Raw genomic sequence first — 18,072 nt, 5'->3', positions numbered from 1 at the left:
CAAGGCTTTCCGTTTCAGATTTTGGAAATCTGTGAATTTTAGTTCCACAAATACAATCAGGATACCTGACATCGCCTGTACAGATACCCCACTGACGGAGAACCATTTTTTTTCGAGTCCTGACGCAAAAACTTTCTGTAGTTTTTGTGGTAGTCCACAATGTATATTAGCATGAGTTTGTGAGACGGTAAGGCATGTGATAGCTGCGCTGTGATGTAAAATGGGCATTAGCCAATGAAATGCGGCCCCTGTGGTAAGGTCCATTATGTAATAGGAGCAGGCCTGATGGCATGAACCGGTTTTGGGGGGCATTTCCTGCTAACAGAGTCAGCCATGCCCCTCCTGGACTGGAAACAATTTTTTTTTCATTTTTACCTCCGAGTGGCCAGCTTTCTATTATTCTTAATTTGATTTGATACAGTACGGACTCCTGCTAGGCCTGTCACGATAACAAATTTTGCTGGATGATTAATTGTCTATTATTGCGATAAACGATAATATTGTTTCAAGACCTTTTGACACTGATTTAATGGAAATGACTAATAATGCATGCGATTTCCTGGCATAGATAGATGCACTTTATTTTCAAAAAAACACAACACTGGAACTGATAAACTAAATAAACAAAACAACCAAAAACAAAAATAAAATGTATTCTCAGTCTCCATTAACAAAAAATGTACTTGAATAAAAACTTAACAACATAAAGCCAAAGTGGAAATAAATATTGCATTCAACCAAGAGTGCAGATTATGAAGTCTGTATACTATATTGCTCTTCAGTAATCACTAGATTTAAATAGAGAAGATGGGCACATTCGACTACCTAATGCAATAGTTCACACTACACGATTTTTTGCTCCTATGTTCTCCTTATGACAATCTTAGATCGTTGGCCGATCTAAGATTCTCGCTGGCGATTTCGTAACAGATCATCCTGCAGTGTGTGGTGTGTTACGGTAGATTGTCGTGGCCGCTCTGATCTAAATCAGAGGTTTTCCCTGACTGGGAGCTTAACGCAGCCTGTTGAATGCGACAGGTAGCCAATCAGAAAGCACAGATTCTTCTCCGCGCTTTCTGAGGGGAAATAATGAGGGGAATCCCAAACAGTTGACACGGCGCAGCCCGAAGTCCAGCGGACGTCGGAGATGATATGTGCAAACAACATTAATATTTATTCAATGTTTCGTGCAAAGAATATAGAAATGACAAGGGGAGGAGTTGGAGTCAAATTGCTACCGCAGTTGATAAACCCGGTAACTTTTCAACTGTTCTTCATTAACGTGACATAATGAAGTCCTGACGCATTATGTCAGGACTTCATTATATAAAATCATTATAAATAGATTATAATGATTTTCATTCTGTTAGAACTTTACTCTGACTCTATAGCCACATGCATCACAGGCAGATTCTAGTAAAGCATTGATTAATGCCTGATTTTAAAATTGGTTAACTGGACTTGTAGCCATTATTTTGTGCCCATGTGACTGGACACCACACGGCACAATCGAACCCGATTGAACCGTTATACCTAGGATTTCTGTCGGCTAATGTGTCTCTCAGGTTTTGAAAATGGGCTGACAGTAGGCCGACAACATTAGCTGGACATTAGACTAAGGAAATGAGGAAAGGAGAGTCAGTGGAGAGTACCGGAGTTTAGCCTTTTTTCATTCAGTGTCATCAACAGAAAGAATAAAGGCAGGAAGAGACGATAAAGCCGATAATTAAAAAGAGGTCATTAGGTTTAATTTATCGTGCGATTAATTGATTTATCGTTTATCGCGACAGGCCTAACTCCCGCAATTCTTGTATTTGCGCCCTCTGTCTCTCGCACAGTTTTCAGCCATTACAAGTGTTTATCCATTTTTAACATATTGCGACATACTTTTCCGAGCCTCCTTTGAACGAAACGTAAGCACTAAGATGTTTGCGCTGGTTTTAACACCAGAGACCTGCTGCTGCTGTGCAGACACAGGTGTGTGTTAGAAACATGGCAGCAAACTAGCAAAAGGCAAAGAATTTTGCACAGTTTTTTGTCCCAAACCAGCAGAATATGTTGAGTAATGTTGTTGGATGCAGATAATGTTGACTAAATGATGACTGGCTAATGCGAAGATATCACGTTAAGCTTGTTAACAAGAATAGGCTACTATACTAATATTGTTGTTTATGTTGAAAAATGGGTAGTACTGATTACTTTTACTTGAGTAACTTTTTGGGAGAAAAAGTACTTATAATAGTAGTTTTCCTGCACTTTACTTTTTTCTTTTACTTGAGCAGATTGACTTTGCATTTAATGAAATAGACTTCAGAGATTGGAAAAATGAAACTTCTGAAACATACGAGCTAATGTTTATACAAATGTGAGCAATATTTTATACATGTCAACATTTTATGCATGTCACATGGTTCATTTAATACAAAATAAATCATGTTTATTATGTATTAATGAACATGGTAATTTTATTGAAAGGTTACATAAATGTTTGTGTATTTATATTAAAGTAAAAGTTTGTTTACTCTGCCCCCCAACCCCTCCAAAATATGCCAATGCCACCCCAGCTAAACTCCTCTGGAGTCGGAGCTGAATAGGAGGCTGGTATCTATGGGCTTAATTTAACTCATCTTTTTCTTGGCTAGGTGGTGTATTTCACTGCTGGTGTTTAAAGCAACTAAGAGTTTTTCCATAGACCAACATGGGAAGCCCGCTAATACTGCATCTAATTAGCGTGAAATCTATTCTGCTCAATGTTGATATGAGCAGAATAGTCATAGTTTAAATAAAAAGGAAGTAACTGTTGGACTGTTGTCTTGACAGGTGAACCACCTGCGCTGTCTGCATGAGTTTGTGGAGGCCCAGGCCGCTTACTATAAGCAGGGTCATCTTCATATGCTGGAGCTGCAGAAAGAGCTGGGAAGGTGAGAGACATTGGAAGAGCTGATCCCAAAGCACTGCTGTTCCCTGTCACGTGACCAAAGAGTTTAACTGCATTCAACTTGTGAACTTTGTACCCAAGCTAAAAAGCACATAGTTTAGAATGTTAAAGATTAAATTCTAACTTAGTCAGCTTCAATATGTTTTATGATTCCAGGTTATATTAACTGAAGATGTTGGAAGAGGGTGTGTCTGATTGTGTATTTGTGGAAATTTTGGGCATGAATTTCATGACGGGGATCATTTAACACGGCGTCCTGTGCAGCAACTCCATCATGCTGCAGGAGCTCGGTGCTGCTCAGCCGTACAGAAATGGACTCATCGGTTTTAATTTTGCTGCTTTCAATCTTTGCATTCTGCTTGATCTAGTTCATGTCTCTAGTTGTTTGGTTTATCATTTCTCCCTGCAACACTATAACCAACAAATAAAATATCTGTTATTGTGCTTAATAAACCACATTATTGTTACAACAAAGAACTACAATCCTTATAAGGTCAAAAGACAGCACCTGTCTCAAAACAGGAGAAGCAATAGCAGCAATGCAACTATCTCTGCACATCCTGCTGTTTTTGAGCGTTTTGAGGCATGTACTCAAAAGAGTACACATACTTTCTTCAGCTCCTGTATCATTTATTATAATGCACTTTATAAACCAGGGTTCCCTCAGTCGGCTCCAACTGGTTTAGAGTGCTGCTGCTCTCCTGTTGACCAACACTTTAAGACCCAGTTACATCATTCCTGTCCTTTACTCTTCACTGACTCCCAGTGCATTTTTAGAGTTTGCTTTAAACTTTTAATTGTTGTTTTTCAAGCTGTTTGTTACATTTCACCTTCTTATTTAAGTGACTTCAACAAGCACATTACCTAGTCGTATCTCTTCGGTCTGCTGATCAACATCTTCTGGAAGTCCCCAAGTCAAAGTTCAAACAGTAGGGTGACCATTCATTTGCTGCAGCTGGTCCAAAGCTGAGGAATTCATTACCTTTTGATTTGCAGACCACCAATGATCTATTTTTATGCAACAGCTAAGCTAAAACTGCTTCTAACGCACTGTCGCACTTCTAATATTTTTACAAATTTTGATTGTTTTCATCCGTTTTTATTCTAGTCTATTTTTATGGAACTGCACTAATATATGTGCACTACTATATGCACTAATTGAAAACATTTTGGTTCAGTAGTGACTGTTGTAATAAAATTAGATTGATTGTAATTCTGGTTTACTGAACATGTTCTAGTCGGTGTAGAATAACTGTGGATTTGAAAAACGTCATTTTTAAGTTGAGGTTCTTTCAAAACTCCTCTAATAAACCTCTTTAATATTTTGGCCCTTTAACTCTGTATCCTGAGTGTTCATCCAGGGGAGTCCATAGGAGTCTTATTGGCATGAACAACATAATAAATGCCTCCCACTTTAAAAAACAGTTGTCTACCAAATATTGCATCACAGCAGTCATTTGCAACACATTAGTTGTAGTTGTCTGATATATTGTCCATCTGCAGCATGTAGTTCTTTGTTTTTCAAAATAGTTTAATTTAGTATGTGATTAATTTCTTTTCCATCAGTCTCAACATAAAAATATTCTTGGATACATCCTCTGTGAGACCGCTGATAAGGATGTGGACTTTAGTTCCTTTTTCTTTACCAAATTATGACAAATAATTTCTACTGTTTTGTGCTTTCAGTTCTGATGAGGATGTGTGAGTATCACTTTTTTATTTTATTTTATTTATTTTATTTCTCTTTTTAACATTTTTACCTGATCCTACTTTAATGCATCTGCTCCCAAGAAGTATTGGACCATTGTTGCCTTATGTTAGTCCCTTTGGGAATCCTTGTTTGTTTGGCCATCTCCTGCAGCCAGTTTCTTTCTTTTTTTTTTTTTCTCAGTTGCTCTGAGCTGAGAAAAAAAAGGGTCACATCCATATAAAGAAGTCTGCTCATGTCAAAATGTTGTTGTTTTTTTATTGTTGAAGTTATGATAATTTAATATGATTTTCACTGTTTATCACCACATGTGGACTGTATTTAACGGGTTAAAATAGTCACATTAGTACTGGAGGCCAGGTTAATGGCACTCAGAGTAAATAACTGACATAATTGTATTTTTTTAAGGTTCCTAAGGAAAGACTCTGGACCAAAGATGACAGCTTCTCTGTTGTATGAGTTTAAAAGCAAAATGTCAGTCATCCTGGCAGTAATGTCTTTAATTCATGCTAGTAGTCTAATTAACTCATTGGATGCATCGGTCTTCAACAATAAATGTAGCTGAGCAACATCAGTATCGATATGGCAACAATATTCAGACCTACATTAAGTGAAGCATCCTAGTCCAAGCACTGCTCCCAGTGGAACACCGTAAATGTAATCTCTAAAGCTGCACCCAAACACCAGCAGGATTGACACATTCAATAAATCAGAATATTATTGATGATCAGTTCAACTATTAAAATAGCTTTTCTGATGAAAATATGACATTCAGGGTTAGAATATTACACCAGACCATAAAGAATATTTTTTGAAATGGAAACACGAGCTTAATGAAAAGTATGTTTAATACATTCTTAAAGTTTTTTTTTTTTCAAAGGTACTTTTGATTAATTCCAATGTATTGATTAGGGATGTGTGTCTGTTGTGCTATCCATAAATATCTAAGTATTGCTTTCAGCAGTACATGATTTCCTCATGTTTCTACGATGCATACAGCTTTCACAGCTGGGTGTGTGAGTTCTCTGTGATTGGTTTGGTTTTTCATATGTGAGGTACATGCATAACATACTGTACCTCATATCTGACCATCATGTGTGCCTCCTGCCCTTCAGGCTTCCCAATGCCTTCGCACTGAACTCCACTCACTCCGTGGCTGCTGCAGCCGGTGCATCAGACGGCACAGAGAGCCCGGTGGAGACTGAGACGCTGAAGATTGAAGAGGTCCAGGCACCAGCTACGGGAACCCGCAAGGCCAAAGTTCTGTATGACTATGATGCTGCTGATTCGAGTGAGCTCTCCCTTCTGGCTGATGAGGTGAGGATTTCTCATCAACCTGCTGCAAATGATGTTTGATAATAATAATAGAGATAAATAGATTGTATTTATAATGCTCTTTAGATCACAAAGGTCAAAGGTTACTACTTACTTTTGATGGAAAAGTTTTATTATAGTTAGAACTGTTATTTTCAAAGCAGCTCAATATGAACAAAATAAAACCATGAAGTAGAATTACTGCAAGATTTCTGCATTTCTTTGAAATGTATAGCATTTTAATACAGCTTCAGATCAAAGGCCTTGCAGACTTTCCTCCCCACAGTAACCAGAACATTTTCCTTTGGTTTGTTAATTAGTTCAGTGGAATTAAAACTTGAAAATGTTGAGCAGTTTTGTTGTGACACATCATTATGGTATGTGAAACGCTTTTTTGCTTTGCGAATTAATCACCATCTCTGATATGAAGCCCCTGCTTCACTGCTAGGCCAGGGGCCACCACTGGATGTCATTCATTTAAGCAAAGGGCATCAAAGAATGTCCAGCTATCAGTTCAGAACCTCAAGCTGAAGCAAACCTTTGCTATTTAGCAGCAGCACAATGATCTAAAGCCCAACAGCAAGTCTACCTCTGAATGACTTAGACTAAGTGAAGATTTTAAAGTAGCGTAGCCATAATCTGAGATGCTGTGCTTTGACTTGGTTGAGTCTCCTAAATCCTTCAGTTTAGCTGAGTTAAAAGCAAATCTGCAAAGGAAATTCTTCACAACAACTGAACTCATTGCTAGTTATTGCTGTGAAGTAGCAAGTCACTTTTATTTATACAGGGCCTCATAGTTAATAAAAAGAGAACTTGCTTTGGATTTACTCAGGTTATCTTTGATAACAGAATATGCTTGATCTGAAACATTGTAACTGTAGACAGAAATCAGCTGTATTTACTTGATGTTCAATATTTTTTCCTTGCTTGACTTCTATAGAAATGGCTTCTTATGTAACACCTTGGATGGAGTAGTTTGTTAACTAATAAGAAATTTCCACTGGGGGATGAATAAAGTAGATTCTATTCTATTCTATTACAGACAGTCTCTCATTAAGATGATTTTTGATCAGACTTCAGCAAATCAAACCAGATCCATTTCATATCCTTGGTCTTTATGTGCCAGTGATGGTTTTTACGTTTGCCAATCCTTCTTTTGGCCTCAGTTTGTGTAGTTTCTATATTCATTTATGAACACATATGGAAGCTTTAGTTAAACAGCGCTATGAAAACTACTTTGTTTAGACTGAAGTACAATAGTCCACTTTCAAAGCCAACAGCAGATTGGGTAACACTTTATTTAAAGGGGGGTGAATAAGACTGTCATGACACTGTCATAAACATGACATAACACCTGTCACGAACATGAATAAGCCTTCATGAATATTTATGACTGTTGTCAAAGCGTCATTCAGTAAACTTTTCAATGTCAACTTTTAATACAAAGTTGACATTATTCAAAATGTCTTTGTTATGACAATTTGACATTAACCAATAAATCATTACTGTTTAAACTTTACCTTTAATAACATAAAGTTACCTAATTTTTAAAGTGCAATCAGTAATACTTTTAGAACAAATTTATATCAGATTTGTTCTAAAATCTGATATAAATCAGATTTTAGATCTGATTTATATCAGATCTAAATAAATCTCTTCTGGGTGAGGGCAAGTGACCGTCACCTCACTGCACAAACTCCATAGAAATGAATGGAGAGGGAGCAGCTCTGACTCCCATCACCGTGTGACCATTACCTCAGTAACCTCCCAGGTTTCTGGTCTCCTACCACAGAGCGCAGCGGGGAAAACACAAGTTTAAAAGCCGAATGTGACAGCTGCAGTCTGGGAGGGGGGGGTTGTCTTGTCAGAGCGCCAGTTTCAAAAACCATAAAAGAAACCTGGTAAAAAGTGCACATGGGGTCAGTGTGACCCCACCAGACCGTGCACAGAGTAAAAAAGTTATGGGTTCTAAATGTTCTAAATGACCCCATCTCTTAAGACCACTGGATGGTTAAAACATGAGCAGCCGCATTCAGAACCATCTGCAAACCTCAAAAACTTCTCTTTGGGAGAGAAAAAGGAAATTGCAATAATAAATGCGTAAAGACACAAATGTATGGAACAAGAATCTCTATTTTAAAAGAATAAAATTTGTCTGATTTTTGCAATGCTCTGAAGATAAAAGGCAGATAAAAGGCTTCCTGCCTAACCACTCCGGCAAGCTCTTTATCGTGTCGCTGTATTTGATAACGTAGTGGTCAATCTTTAAGGTGAGATTTAGTGTTGCTGCTTCTATGGTCCCATTACCATGAAGTCTGTCTTGTCAGTGTTAAGTAGCAGGAATTGATTTGATAACCAGCCCCTGAAGGTCTATCAGCCCCTAATTGCTGATAGTTTAGTATTCCACATGTCGTTTAATGTGAACTAAGCCACCAGTCCAAAGGGCTACATTCCTCACTGCATGGTTCACCTTCAGTGACCGATACAGAATGTGCTGCAGCATGTCCTGCAAACACACTTGTGAGGAATTTAATTGGGAAGAGTTCATTGTTGTCATACTCCTGCACAGCTGAGAGAGAGTGAACAGTGAGTATAAAATCACTGAGATCAGTATGAGCCATCAGGGACAATGAATGGAATGAAAACAAAGTGTGAACATGTGCATCCTTTTTATTTCATCAGAGATAAGAAGTTGTTTCATCACCCTACTGTGAAACTTCAGCTGCTTCTCATCTGTTCTGCCTTTGGTTGATTGGCAGCTGAGATCCTCATCCATCTGGGTTCTTAGCTGCCTGCTCTGTATGCCTGTCCTAAAATACTCCCTGTGTTCTGTTTCAGCTGATTACAGTTTACACAGTGCCCGGAATGGACTCTGACTGGCTGATTGGCGAGAAAGGAAATCAGAAAGGAAAAGTGCCCGTCACCTACCTGGAGCTTCTGAGTTAGAGTTCATGCATGTGCATGAGTGTGAACGGGCACAACTGAAGCTTTCACTTCAAAGGAAGTCACACTTGCACTAATGAGTAAGCTTCAGTAAACACTCCACTGCAATTCGCTGCACACACTCCTCAGAACAATGACAGAAGGTCTGAGCATATTGACACTGTTACAGCGAGAGCAGGAAACTCCCTGGCTGGGATCAGTCACATTCCTCGTAGACCAGTTTTGGTGATGTCATAACAATGTTGTCATTGATATTCTATTTATTGACGTGCATGTCAGATGTTTGATCAGAGGATTTCTGATGTTAACTTATTTGTTTTTCCGAGTATTTCTTTATGTTTTTACAGACCTTCCTATGATCTGGGAAAACCTCCCAAAAATATAGAATGGTGTGAAAAGTGTTTCAACTCTTCATGGTTTCCATTTTTTTATTATTTGCAAGTTTGTCACATTCAAAACATCAAACCACTTTAAATATTGGTCAAGTAACGTATGTAAACACAAAATGCAATTTTTAAATGAGGATGTTTATTATTACAGGTGGCGATAAACAAATCAATTAATTGCACGATTAATTAAAATGAGATCCATAATAAAATGAGGGTGATAATAATCGCTTGTTTGTTTTCGTCCTGTCTGTCTTTTTCTACCAAAGAGACTGCATGAATAAAGTTTTCACTCCAGTGCTTTGTTACTCTTCTCCTCTCGTTTCCTTGGCAACAGCTAAACACACAGGGAGGGAAAAGCGTCCGTTTTCTCCTCTTGGGCTGAACTCAATACACGGGACACAATAGAAAAAAAAAGGCTAAAAAAGTTGATCAATTTTCAACTTTCTTGTGTGGCCTTGCTTGGCTGCGTGTACGAGCTAGAAATTTCAAATGAACGAATTACGCCGTTCACTTGGCTGGATGAGGACAAGTGACCGTCACCTCACTGCGCAAACTCCATAGAAATGAATGGAGAGGAAGCAGCACTGACTCCCATCACCGTGTGACCATTACCTCAGTAAGGGCTACTGGTCTCCTACCACAGAGCGCAGCATGAAGCCCGTAGAGGAGGAGCGAGCAAGTCGGGGAAACGCTGGTTTGAAAGCTCAACATTACAGCTGCAGTCCGGCAGTGCTTTAGAATGACCGGTTAACCATTGAACCTGTGGAGCCGCTACATTGTAAAACCGTAGCAACTAAACAATACAACCAACATAATTGCAGCTAAAATGCTCCGATGCAGGTTTATTTGCAACTGACCAAGTGATCTCAAATACTTGATGACAGTTACTGCTGCTGCTGGTTTCCCAACCAGTTATTAGGTTTAGGGGGTCATTGCTTTTTCCCACAGGACCATGCCGGTTCAGATATATATATATWTTTTTTTTTTCACATGATAAACATTTTTGTTTAAAAACTACATTTTGTGTTTACTTGTGCTGTCTTGGATATTTAAATTGGTTTGATGTTCTGAAACACTGAAGTGTGAGAAACAAAAGGCTAGGAAATCAGGGAGGAGGCAAACACTTGTTCACCCCACTGCATACTTCTGCTTTTTCTAATATGTTTGTTCTGCATTAGTAGGTTTCATCTGAAACCTTTCATCCTTACATGAAACAGTCCTGGACTTCAGGCATGCAGTTTCATGTCAGTTTGTTCGGGTTTAAACCAAGCTTAAAAATAAACGCAGTGAATCCCAGATGTGATTCCATCCTCCCCTGGATGGCGTCTAGGTTTCCTAAACTAACACAGATGCTTTACAGGAGAAACATGTCTGATTTTATTTTTCCAGAAAACACTGAAACAAGAACAGTGTTTACTTTTTAACTTTTTTTTTCATAAATAAACTCAGACCTTCCACTGAAGCATTAATGTGCAGTGGAAAAGGGCAGAAAATGATCCTCCTGGGATCTTTTCCACTCCAGACTGTTGAGAGGAAGATTTGTCTTAACTGCTGATAAAGATGAAAGTCTTAGCAATACTGCTTGCTTCATACCGTTCCACAACAATACAGATTCCCGCCTGAGGAACAGTCTGCACCCCTGATCAGCAAATAACAAAACTGCCTTACAGTGACGGAGGGCAGCTGCTCACAGAATGTGCTCTTCAAGCCACAGCCAGCATGCAAGTGCCCCTGCCCTTCATCATACCAGTGCTTCTTCAGGTGGTTTGTCCTTTTAGTGTTTTCTTTGAACACCTTCAGGCCTGTTTGACTCGAACCTTAAAGTGTCCTCAGTCTTAGTGCTGCATGTGCTGCAAATTGCTGTAGTCGCCTGTCCTGCTGGAAGTGTGCGAGTGAATAAACAATGTGAGATTTGAACTTCTTTGCACCAAACCTCACATCCAGTCTGTATGCATGAACCTTTCTTACCTCCTAACTGCCGGTGTTATGAGTTTTAGTGAAATAAGCGGAAGGCCGTCTTCGCTCCAGACGTCGAGACAGAGGATTGTAACCACCTTGTCCTTCGAGCCTCACTTATTTTTGCTTTTTAATAAATGTGCTACTGATGTACCTTTATTTTGTTTGCCTTGATTTGCCTCTTACTATCTGAATGAGCAAAAATAATTTAATAAAATGCATAATTTATTTGAAATTGTCTCCTTTTTTGTCATTTGCATTTTACACTGTCAGTGAAATATATAAATTAAATCTGTCTCAGCACTTCTTGTAGCCATCAACAAACGTCTGGCTTGATTCTGTCTGGATAATTGACCAATCTTCTTATAATGGTAGTAAATTCATATTGGGTTGTTTCCTTGGTGTGTAGGCTCTTTAATTATAGTCCACAACATTCCAACCATGTTTGAGGTCGGGGTCACCCACACGGCTTCCCTATTCAGATGTGGTGATTCATGYGGTTATCCCCCATGAATAACCAAGTGTCCTGGTCACAGAGGAAAAGCTTGAGCTGGTTGATGACACGTACKAGAAGAGTGTTTGGCGAAGTTAAAGTTCGGCTTTTTAAATCTAGCAAAACTCAACCTTGGTGGTGTCATCATGGTGCTGTTCTACTGCCAGTGGTGCTGGTGCATTACAAAGTGGATTGAACYGTCTCCAAAATGTTCAGCTTTACATCCAATACAGGGGAATCTGGGTGAAACCTGGACACAGCTGGGAGTCTGAGCAGACCTCTGTTGAGAATCTGAGTCATTGTTCTGGAAAGAAACCAGCAACAGAGGCTGTGAACTGTACTTGTCTAAAAATGTCTGAAAAACCACGGCAACAATGAGAGCTGTTGTTAACAGCCAGACACTGGATGTGCAGCCTGTCAGTATGTGGCTACACAGCAGCCATTAAAGGGTTCAAGTAAGAGTGAGAACTGAACATTTGGTAGAAAAGCCAAACTGGAATAAAGCTCATAGAATCATTAAACTGCATCAGCAGCACTGATAAATATTTAGAGGAGTTGAATTGTTTTTACTACTGAATCAWGCAGTGGCCTGAAATAGGAAACTTRTGCTATAGAGGGGAACATACTGCCAAGGTTCTGATTCTACACCAAAGATGTGACCTGCTGGCGTCACARAAACCCACAATGCAACCCAGACAAACCCCATCAGCTGCTGCCAGTACTRARCAACTCTTTGATAAAAAACTTTAAATGTGAAATATGAATTCAGGAAGTTTAGGTTTACATCTTTGTTTCCTGCATGAAGTCACTCAAAAGGTGATTTTGAGCACAATYATGATTCCAAGCGACTTATAACTGGGAGAGAATGATCACACTCACACCGCTATGAATAAAAACGCTTTTTAATTGTTGCTTGAATTAGTCATACTTGACAACACTAACAGCATTCTGTTGATAAAATACCAGTTCCCAGGTTGACCTCCCTTCCAGGACTCCACTTGCCACTCCCTTAGCAACTTTCTGTATGTTTTGGATATGTCCCGCAAAAAAATTCATTAACTTTGGGAAGGATTCCAGACATGTGACACATCCCAAGTTTAATTTCAATCATTTCTACTGAACACTCTGACCTCATTAAGCTGGATGAGTGTCCCTACTGTACAGCAGTGCTTGAATCACTCACTTTCTAGAGGAYCAACTTGAGCAGTCCAACACCTYCAATTGGTTTTCCTCAAACCACCAAGTGGGTTGCCTTAATGATGATTGTCATGTTGCAAAGTAAACATCTATGCTAGTGCCATTTTTTAAAAAGACTTGAACAAGACGGGGTCAGAACTTTACCCAGCTGAATCACTCCATCAGTTCCAATCAGATTTCAGAAGAGACCTCTTCCCACATGATGCTGGAGCGTCTGTGAGAAAAYGCAAAAGCTAGTCAGAAAGCCTAAAGCCAACTTGGAAACAAACCAGACAATGTTTAGAAAGCAAGAAGATATAACATTCAAATTATAATGTCAAAATAATTTGATAAAAGACACTTAAGCTGCATGTTTTGCCTGAAACAGACAGTGGAACAGCTTTCAATCCTTTGGTCAGTTTAAAGGGGCAGTTTCATGTAAAATCAMCTTTTTTTTAGCTTTATGTCATGTTATAATGTTATCCCCTCATCAAAAACATAGCAGGAGTGTTTGAGAAATCATCTAATCTCCTGTGTCAACCATTCATCTGTGCAAAAGGCMGGGGTGGACGTAGCTCCGCCTTTGAGGGGCAGCTCCTCCTCAGAGCTGCAGTTTCCAAGCTTCCACCTCTCACATCGCTGGTAAAAATGTTGCTGAAGACTTAATAGAAGAGTAAATTGCTGTAAAATGGAGTATACCTTGGTTGCTATTATCGTTATTGTTAATTTATACCAGAAAAGACGCCTGAGACATCTTAGCTGACTCCTTTTGATGTGGAAGAGAAGTAACTTATTTTATACSAGCTTCTATCTGTAACTACTGCGAAGCGCTTTGGTCAGCTGAGGCTGGGGGTCATGTACTTTWTAAGTGAACTTTGAATTGAGCTGAAAGTATTGCTATTGTTAAATCCAAACAGACATTCATAATGTTCTGACTTAACAGCCTGTAACGCTTTGGCGCTATGAGCAGGTGAGCTTAATGGTTCTGTTGCCCTGTTGGCATTCCAGACTCCAGGACCTTGCTCAACAGCAAMAGCTKATAATATACAATGATACTCTTAGATTACATAGTGCAGACCTTAGTTGAACTTTAATGACTCATTAACTTTGAGTCATTAAAGTTAATGACTCAAAAAATATTGTTTCATGGCATCAAAGTCCCTCTCAATCTTTGCTTTCTACTTGTCTGAGATCAGCTCCCAGGTTCAGGACCAGACGTTAGATTAGTTTGTTGTAATTTATTACCTCTACTTAACTATACTTCTCCTAAAGTTATTAGATCGAGACCTAAGGTCAACCAGACGAGCTCCTGTTTTACTCCAGTTCTCAGTTCTCTTGCTGCTGCTTGTGGTTCTAATGTGCTTCAACGGTGATAATGAGTGTTTGGACCCGACTCCTCAACAAACATGTTTAAAAGCTGAATGCTTTTCTCTGTGTTCTGTTCACAAGTCACAGTGAAACTTCTGTGCAGCTCAGTCAGAGTAAAATGCTTTGAACAGATGCCGAAGAACTATGAGACAGGAAGAAAACCATAAAAGTTCAGGAGAAAAAGGAAGAGCAGCGTGACTCAGATCTCACACGCTGTTGGACTTATGGAAATGAAATTAGGTCGTGGTCACACATCCATCCATCCATCCATCCATCCATCCATCCATCCATCCATCCATCCATCCATCCATCCATCCATCCATATTCTTACGCCCTTGTCCCTAGTGGGGTCAGGGTGGTGCCTTTCTCCAGCGAGACGTTTCAGGTGAGAGGCGGGTTCACCCTGGACAGGTGGCCAGTCTATGGCAGGTCATCAGGTGGCCAGTCTATGGCAGGTCATGGTCACACGTTTAATGAAAACACTCTTCAACACCAAATGCTTACCACTGTGGTAAAGTTCCACTCTAAATACATGTTAGAACAAAATCTTCAGCCCCGACTTGCCCTGTGTGATTTATAACAGACTATAAAATCGTTTGCAGCCTCTGATTTAGAGACAGAATGAAGCACATGTTCCTCTCCTGACATTTTGACTCATCTCCTGTTCTGAAGTGTCTCGGTTTCCTCACACTAACCAAACCACAGAGTAGGCATCACCGTGGCTCAGTGTTTAAAACCTAATGCCACATGTGTGAATTCGTGTTTTGAGCTTTTCTAGGAACAATGATGATTGTTACAATTACAAGTTAATGTGAGTGATATTGTGACTCAACATTTTTTTTTTCTACAGCAGCCAAACACACTGAAGGAACTTAGCAAAGAAGCCACAAGGTCAGATTTGTAGGATCACTTCCTGCTGCTTGCAACAGCTTCCTTAGACGTCGCTGTCAKGTTCATATCTGGGTTTTCTGTTGCAGCTCAATTTCAAACTAGAGAAACCTTAAAGTGACTGAGGAAGAGCTTTTGCTGGCAGCTGAAGGAGTGTTGGAACATAGTTTCTGACAGTAATGACTTCTGCTAGAAGAGCTTTGATGACAGAAGGGCCTACAGGCTAAACCTCTTCCCATCTCAAACGCCTGACTGAAGACATGCACCTTCAAACATGGAACTGGGTCTGTTTACAATAATAAAGATATATACAATGATAAGCACAGCCTTATCATAACTAAAGGTTTTCATACTTAGGCATATCAGTCAGGTATTTTATTCTTGGATCCATTAGGATGCAGCACAGAACCAACTGTTTGTGTAGTCCTGAAAAAATAACACCTGCTGAAATTCATCATCATCATCATCATCATCATCATCATCATCATCATCATTCATAGCATTTCATTTAACAACAGACGGACTGCAAACACACAAAATCTTACCGAGTAATCCAGGTCTAGTTTCTAGTGCAAATACCTTAGCGCATTTGAAATAAGATGAAATGCAATCACAACAACCTACAGAAGCTTGTTTTAAGTCAATGATTCCTTAATGTTGATAAAAAAAACAACAACAAAGTTCTAGTCCCACTGGGAGATTTTCCCATGTTAAAAGGGAAATCATCTACCAGTGGAAGTAGCACTTTACACTCTGTTCTCAAGAATTATGGACTTAAAACAAGCTCCTGTATCTTGCTAGAAAGTTATGTGTAAGTTAGTTTAGTCTCATTTCAAGTGTACTAAGATATTTCACTTGGTAAACTCACTTGGTAAGATTTTGTGTTTGTGTGAAGGTTAACAGTCCACCTGTATTTCTGATAAATTCCCCGATGTTTCATACGTCTGGGCAGTCAGAGAGCTCTGCAGCAGACGGTTTGATGCCTGGACGGCAGCAGAGTTTCACTCGGCTCCTGTAGGTTCTGGCAGGAGGTTGCACTAGTTTAGTAATTCATAATGCCACATGAGTTTCGTTTCCCTTTTCCCTGTGGCTCATGCTGTGTGTTTTGGTGGTGAGGTAATAATAGTGTTATGTGTAAAGATGGGAGATCTTGACTGAGTTGATTATCTAGTTTTATGTATTAAGATGTCAGTTCAKATGGCTAAAAGTTCTATAGTTCATGCATGCAGGTGTGAGAAGTATTTGGGCTTAAACAGTAAATATACCATGCAGCATGATTCAGCACTCAAACCTGCAGTTAAGAATCATAAAGGGAAAAAAATTGTCTCACTCAAAGTATTTTGAATATTGTCTTTCTTTTGATCTGAATAACTGGAATATTCGTGCATTGTCGCTGCTGGTATTGCTGACAGCAGTAATGAGTCATGTGCAGTGGTTTGTAAAAGCATTAATACTGTTTGAACCTATCAAGCAGTTYATTGAATAAAAATCAATAAACTGCAGCCTTCRTTGAATTTTATTGGGATTGTACGTAATTGATTACCAGTGTCATCAGTATTTCAYAATTATGATTTTTATGTAGTTTTACAATTTTATTCCCCCAAGTATATGAAATGAAATGATATCAGACTTTAYTAGGACACTCAAAARGTGATTTACATGAAATCAGTCATTTCCATTCATGCACACATTCACACACTGATGTCGACAAACTACTGGATTGTAGCTGCAGCTGCCCTGGGGCAGTCTGGCATATCAATCTGAAATGTGTGGGAGGCAATTAGCATTAGTATTTAACTTTTGTTTTCTTACCAGCACCAGCAACACTTTTATGTATCTACGTGTATTTATAGTCACACATAGTTTTCTGGTCATTTTTCTGTGTACTTCAGTAGTCAAGCAACAACATTCCAAATCCACTGAGTCTAATTCTGTAGAATCATCTCTGAAACTCCAAAATAAAAAACAGACATTTTCAGASGTCAGCCAATAAGATGTCAGTCCAGCTGCCATATTATTTTGATAACTGCATGCAACTGAMTGTCACTTTGAGTCCATCTATTGTCTGAAGGCTGCAGAGCATCATGAAGACCCAGGAACACAGCTGACAGGTCCAAAAGAAAATCACAGTTCTGGAAAAGAACTGTTCATCACTGACTGTTCATCACTGAAAAATGGGAAGTAAGAATTGTCATATTGGAGACACAGAAAGTGTGGAGGAAAATGTTCAGGTCCAATAGGATTACAACTGATTGTACAAATGATAATTACTATGAATAACAATGTAGCATCCACCAGGATATTTATTGTGCATCAGAGGGTAYTTGACAGAACTGAACTCTRCAACATGACCATGACACAAAACATTGCAGTAAATCTGAGARGYCTAGTCAAAGCCCATATATAGGACGAACAAACCTAAATTTCCTTCTTTTGACAATAATCATTGTATGAAATATCTCCAAAGATTTTTAGAAAGATCCAGTCAGTGACTGGCTGTCAGAGTGGTTATCCAGTTGTCCAGGAATCCTGCAGATACTCTCTGTGCTCAAGTCTTTCCTGTTGCATTCATGAAATGTCACTCAAACAGCTCTGTGAGAGCGACARCACTTGAGAAGAATTCTACAAAAGGAATTCATKGCTGTCCTAACAGTCGAGAGCGCGGCACCAGACCTGAATAACCTGAATAACCTCAAAAACTACGCGGAGTTTTCCAGCCTCCCTGCATTGTTTTAGGCAGGCAGCAGATACTGAGTGGGTGAAACAGAGAGCAGCTGCATCCTTTTCCAGACGGCTTCCCAGGAACATTCAGGCCACAGAAACCCAATACCCAACTGGTAGTATTTCCAGTTTTGGGCCGGTGTTTTGACTCCTGCGATCCAGAGGCACCAGAAAACCT

General features: G+C 39.3%; 1 protein-coding gene across 2 annotated transcripts; it reads left to right on the top strand.

Annotated features, from left to right (window-relative positions):
• The first annotated feature begins 2,799 nt into the window (after positions 1-2,799).
• On the top strand, positions 2,800-11,483 carry LOC103469609 (endophilin-B2-like). 2 transcript variants are annotated; one of them, XM_017306838.1, is made up of 4 exons: positions 2,800-2,921; positions 4,625-4,639; positions 5,762-5,963; positions 8,799-11,483. In XM_017306838.1, exons 1-4 carry the CDS (start codon positions 2,893-2,895, stop codon positions 8,904-8,906), a joined length of 354 nt encoding a protein of 117 aa, XP_017162327.1. In that variant the 5' UTR covers positions 2,800-2,892; the 3' UTR covers positions 8,907-11,483. The 2 variants fall into 2 exon arrangements, with proteins under 2 accessions (XP_017162327.1, XP_017162328.1); XM_017306839.1 differs by lacking the exon at positions 4,625-4,639.
• The last annotated feature ends 6,589 nt before the right edge of the window (positions 11,484-18,072 follow it).

Source organism: Poecilia reticulata, linkage group LG9 (genome assembly GCF_000633615.1).
Source record: "Poecilia reticulata strain Guanapo linkage group LG9, Guppy_female_1.0+MT, whole genome shotgun sequence".
NCBI classification, from domain to species: Eukaryota; Metazoa; Chordata; class Actinopteri; order Cyprinodontiformes; family Poeciliidae; genus Poecilia; species Poecilia reticulata.
The sequence above is the reverse complement of the archived record's forward strand: the minus strand, read 5'-3'. Positions and strand labels throughout refer to the sequence as shown.